The 5991-nt window shown below is 39.5% G+C and overlaps 1 protein-coding gene across 1 annotated transcript in view; it reads right to left on the reverse strand.

Moving 5' to 3' along the window:
• The window catches only part of EIF2B5 (eukaryotic translation initiation factor 2B subunit epsilon), a 24809-nt gene that overhangs the window by 1118 nt on the left and 17700 nt on the right, over positions 1-5991 (reverse strand). The window contains exons 11-14 of the mRNA XM_018576507.1: positions 5327-5434; positions 5056-5146; positions 4357-4480; positions 3483-3608 (exon numbers count right to left, since the gene is read on the reverse strand). Coding sequence (XP_018432009.1) covers positions 3483-3608; positions 4357-4480; positions 5056-5146; positions 5327-5434 — 449 coding nt within the window. The remainder of the gene's footprint in view (positions 1-3482; positions 3609-4356; positions 4481-5055; positions 5147-5326; positions 5435-5991) is intronic.

Below are 5991 nucleotides of genomic sequence, written 5' to 3' on the forward strand. Positions count from 1 at the left end.
GCACACACACGGGAAATTTGCAAAGACAACCCTTGGTCTCCTCAGCCAAGCAAATGTATTGTTAACGTAAACAACTGTTGACAGAAAGCTGGTTCATCACAATAGGGGGGTGCCTTCTTAACAGACCAAACTGGTTTTCTGACAATGGTAAAGCTACTCTCTATTTTGTCCATTATTTGTATCCAGTTTACTCACAATGGGATATTGTTATGGGGAAACTTTGTATAAACAAAATATAAAGAGTTTGGCACCTACTGACTTTTGATGGCATTCATGATACAATTCTGCCACCTGGAGTCAGAAAAAGTCAGATACATCTTGTATAGGTTCTTATACATGTGTTGAGAAGCACCGCCCACAGGTAGGATGCCAATTTTTCTAATAAAAAGCCAGTAGCTCAAAAGTGAATTTTGGACTTCACAATCCACCTGTGACCAAATGGAACTTCACAAGAGAGTCTAAGAGAGTCTGGAACTAGAAGCCATTTTCCTGCGAACGCTTAATTGCCATGAAGTCCTGTTCAGCTACAGAATTTGCAACTGGAATCTAAAGAACCTATGGTGTATCCTCCTACAGAAACTATTACATGTACTAGAAAGGATAGTGTAGTGGGTGCATCTGTATGTTAGTGTCTAGTCAGCATTTGTTTGTTTTGTACTGCTTTTCCTGTAACCAAGTTTGTGCATGCAGCATTTTTTTGCATAGTAAAATACGTTACTACTGGGTCACTTTCCTTAAGCTTTACTCCAAGAACCAAACAAATATAAAAGTAAAATGTAAAAGTTTTGCCAAGCATTACATTTGGGCTCGTCCTTGGGATAAGCTTTACAACTTCCTTTTAACCTTGGATTTTACGACTTGTTTTCTGGCCCAATGGAACAGTCTCATATGCTGTCCTGGAAGATGACAGGAAGCAGCAAAGAGCTTGTGAATCTGTTCTTTAGGTTTAATAACTGTATCAAGCGTATAATCAAACAGATGTTTGTCCCCCAAAGGCCATGCAGATTACCTGCTTCTTATATGCTGGTTTTGCAGTCCAACACTTAGGCAAAGTGTCCTCCCCATATGTAGGACAGGAGACCCATACGAGAGATGAAATGGGAAACTTCTACCAGACTGTCAGAGCTAAAGCTACAACAATTTACGCCAAATGTTCTGCAATCAAGGGATCAGCATTTGTAAGATCTCACCAAGAACAAATCTCTAGAAAAAGCTTTCAAATGTTTATTGGTTGGGTCGTTAAAAAAAGGCACATCCTCTAGCAGTATGGTAAGCTGCTCTCAGTGTATATGCAAATGAGATGTGCATTTTATAATGTACAGCATATTAAGTGGCTGAATTGCTTTGTTGAAGCAGGACACCACCAGATCCACACTGTGGGGTAGACCACTTCTTTACCAAATCCTCTTCAAAACAGGTACAAGTCTAGTAAGCATTTGAGGGGAGTGAAGGTGGCCATACACTTTACAACCATCGCAAGACCTTAGTCTTGCGATGGTTGTAAAGTAATTAAAAAAAACGTACAATCTGCCCATCTTGGACAGGCAGATCGTACTCTCGATCATGGCAAGCCCGCCCCCCTGAGGGGCGGGCTTCCGATGACCGCAATGCTAAACGGGCAGTGTGCGCGTGCGCACACTGGCCCGTTCACCGTTCAAACCAGCCGAAAATCGTACGATTTTCGGCTGGTTGTCTAGCGTGCTCCATAGACAAAAGACGTGCGACCGTACAGTAGAAACGGTCGCACGTCTTCGTTCACACTGCTCGATTCTCGTACCATCGCGGGAAGATTTGGAACAGTGGGTGAAAGGGAAAACTGGAAGCAGTACAAGGTAGAGAAAGTAGCCACACAGAGTGGAGCTAGGAAAGACTCAGATGATGGGACATATTCTTGCAGCAGAAGGCAACATGAATACAAGCCACAGATGTCAGTCACATCAACAGGCAAGATGCAACTGTTAGTGGAGTGTGAGCTGGGGCACCCTATGTGCTGCCCGTCTAGGTCTAGACATGTCAGACATGTTGTGACCGCCTAGCACTAAAGGCAACTTAAGTATGGTATAAGACCCAGGTACTCATGAAACCCAGACAGACATTCGGTGAGGGTCAGATGGTTGCATCGCAATCACTGCATCACAATGTAGCATCGAAAGGGAAATCACTTTGAGGTTTACCATTCTGCTGCATTACATTAGTCACACTAATGTGATATCATTTTATTCAGCAGACTTTGTTGATAATTGTTTGGGGTAACTAAATGGAGGTGCAATTTATGTAAATGCTACATTGGGAAAATTGCATTTCTTCCTAATTTTTGAATCTATTCCTAATAAAATCCTAGGGAAAATATTATGTGTACAAATTTGCTACCAAATGCCATTCCTATCTGACCTGAAAAAAGATGTATAATATGTTAGGGTAGACTCAAAACCTAAAAGATGTAATGTGCAGAATCAAGACATTGCCGAAATGGAAAAAAAACAAAACTCTGGGGGATCTAGGAAGAAATAAGCCTAAGGGACTCAAGTGGTTAAAAAGCCATCCCTCCCGTCTTGCACTACTCAGCACAGCAAGAGCTCTCCTCCTTCCCACCAACTGGGTACAGGGTTCATTAAGCCACGCAGCCGTCCTGCAGTGAGCATCCGCACTTGGCTCTTTTGCTGAACATAATGTAAAAAATTCTGCCCTTAAAAACACTTTGAAATGCTCTCAGCAAAAAACTCTGCATGTTGCAGAACCGCTGCTTAGTTCAATGAAGTGTAAAAGCTTCCGCTAGGGACTGCTTTGGCTGTATTGAGCATAGCCCAATGCAGTCAGAACTGGGGTGACTTCTTCCACAAGAATGGTTTAAGCATGATGTAAATTTGTGCAAAAATGTGAACAGATTTACGTCTCCATATATCACATTATAACAAAGATGTAGGCATAAGAAAAAACTGACAATAACTGCTAATCCACTGTTCATAAGTCTTAGTAGTACTTCTGCTAGATACAGATGATTCAGCGGATGACAATTTTTATTTCCTTCCAGGTACATTTAAACTATATGGATATGTTTTAGATCATGTTAAAACAAATAAGTTAACCTCCCTCGGAGGCATGCCTTAAGAGTAATGGGGTAATGGTTGATGGCACTGTATGAATACTTATTTATAGAGGGAGCACTGTTCCGAGTGCTCCATCCACCAGGTATATGTTAATGGATGGATTGTTATGGCTGTGATCAACCACTGCGTGGTATGTTTATTACTTTGAAGTGATGACGTTTGTTTTACAAATGTAAAAATTGCTGAACATTTAATAAAACAATTTTCAAAAAAAATTAAATAAGTTTTTAGCACATTTTGATAATAAAGGGCCTTATTTAGTTAACTTGAATAGGAAAATCCAGACTCTTAACCTGAATATTTTACCAGCAGATCTAAGCAATATTTAACTGTTTAGCCCTCGTTGTCTCTCCTAGAGTCATCCTGTTACTTTACCTTTGCAATTGCTGCCCAAAGGGACTCGTGGTCCAGAAAGAATTCTTCCATAGCTACAAGACAGCACAAGTGATCTGAAGCACGCTTTATGTAGTTCTTGAAAAGTGGAGTCCATTTCTTCAAAAGCTAGTGAAATAGAAACAAGATAATTCCATATATTTTAAGCCATGAACAATGCAAACAATTTGTTAACTACTTACACAGCAGACAATGTGTTCCATGTCCTTCTGTTATATGCATTTTACATCATATCATCACTAGAAAATGCATTTCCACTGAATTACTACTGCAATATAATTTCAGTGGACAGCAATTTTAAATGCAGGGGTCAGAAACCTTTCCTAAAAAAAGTGGCATCTTCAACAGCATTACAAAACCTGCAACAATGCATGCACTTCATACCTCAACTGAACCCCAATGCAAATACTTTAGACCGCAGATCAGCACCGAAACCTGTAGATTTAGAAATGCAGGGTACTAATGCAAGCGTCCCGGTCGCTTTTTCATGGTTCCAATGCCCTTATCTGCCAGCAGGCTTTTTTGTGATGTCAAGGAGGTGGGTGGGCTAGGCATTGTAATTGGCAGCCTGGTGAGCAGTCAATTACAGCCGTTGCCAGCGCAAACAGCACTGTGTGCTATTCGGGCATGTGTGTCCAGGATTTGCCAATGCCTGTTTAAATGCTTCCATTTTGTAGACTCTTTATTTTACAATCATACATACATTTGCTATAGATTCAGAAAGATTATCACTCACATCTTTATCGTCACCAGACTTACAGACCAGGCAAGCCGCAAATTACTCCAAGCTAAATAAAATCAGTTACTGTCATCAGGAAAAAAAAAAGGGGCTGCAGATGAAGTCCAGAGTACTCACAGGTAGCAAAGTACTGCAGTAAGGATTGACATCAAGCACTCCATTCAACTGCTGCAAAGGGAACTCTAAAACCACCTTGCATAAAACTTGCATGACTTCCACAAGAGAGATGTTGTAGGCGTGTCTGTAGGGATGGAAAGAGGGAATTAAACCTGCATTCTTGAGTACCAACATTCCTCTAAAGTTAATTGTACATCAGAGCTATTATCACTTTTTAAAATTGGTCTTTTTGTATGCAGGAAAAACCTGCACAGAATTATTCTGAATTTTTACAACCTGCGTTACTGAGATTATTATTTACTTAGTTTCATCACTTGAGACTGTGATTTGCCAATTTCCCAGCATATCATACCAAAACATTTGAACCAAAAATAAAAGCTCAGTTTCCATGATGCAACTGGAGCTCTTCCTGGTGCACCCTATGTATACTGTGGTGTCGTTTAGCAGGATGTAGAAGGGGGTTGTAGATAGGTTGAGGATAACGAAAAAAGAATGGAAGGGTGAAAAGTATGTCAACTATTATCCCACTGCAAGTAAAATAGGCTAATGTATTTGGATGGATGTAGTCATTTCATATGCGGTTTTTAACATCCTGTTTTCTACACAGATTTAAAACCATGTAACAATAGTTTTAGTCGCTCACTCCTATAAATGGCACATTTTTTAAAACACATGTTATTTATTACATTTTTTACTTACTTGAGAGAGTTGATTTCTAGAAGGAGATTTTCACATGAGATGTTCTCCTCTACACCCCTCTGTAGTGTTCCCAAAACCTCATTCTGAAAAACTACATTAAGAAAAAGTACTTGTAATAGGAAACAACCAGAAGAGGGGACCATTTCATGATATTGTTATTGTTGTAAACCGGAAGGTTTTCCTTCTAATACCATATTAGTATTTTAGCAAAAGCAAATACAGGAACAGGAGCCGGTGAAAATCTAGCATGTTCCTTGTTACATGTCATCACCTTTAATGTCATCTAGAAGAGGTGAAGATGGCCGACTGTCCATTTGCTCTGAAGTTGTACTTTTTCCACTTTCACTGTCAGTGTCCTCTTCATTGATAATGGTGAGGCCTGGAGTTGGGAAAATAAACCGTGAGATACAAGGAGGCTGTACTAAAAGCTCTTTGGTACAAAGTGAACTTCAACTGTGCTCTTCTTCTTGCATCCATTCTGTTGCAGAGCTGAATGTCCAACAATTTAAAGTGTATTTCCACTTTTGCAGCCAAATAAGGATAACACCTTCTTTATAATGGTTACATTAAACCTAAAGACCCTGTAATGTTAATGAGGAGACGCTCAGTCTGACCTAAGTCTTTCTAATAGGACAGTCAGTTTTCCAAAACTGAAATCGAGAGAAGAGCATGCTTATAAATAGATATATCTAAACGCTAGGAATTATTTGCTTCAATTATTTTTTGATATGCTGTGTGAATAGGAACACCAAACAAACAAATAGTGGGGGTTGTCTCCATTTTAACTGAAAAAGTGGAAATCCACTTTAAGTTAACAATAAACAGAGGCATCCTAACTAGATAAGGACACTTTGAAACTAGAACACAGGAAATGCATTTAAAATAAACATTGTTTCAGCTTTAGTTTTTCATGTCACAAAAAAAAAAAAAAAAAAA

The sequence above is a fragment of the Nanorana parkeri genome, unplaced genomic scaffold (assembly GCF_000935625.1).
Source record: "Nanorana parkeri isolate BGI_ZX_2015 unplaced genomic scaffold, ASM93562v1 scaffold69, whole genome shotgun sequence".
NCBI classification, from domain to species: domain Eukaryota; kingdom Metazoa; phylum Chordata; class Amphibia; order Anura; family Dicroglossidae; genus Nanorana; species Nanorana parkeri.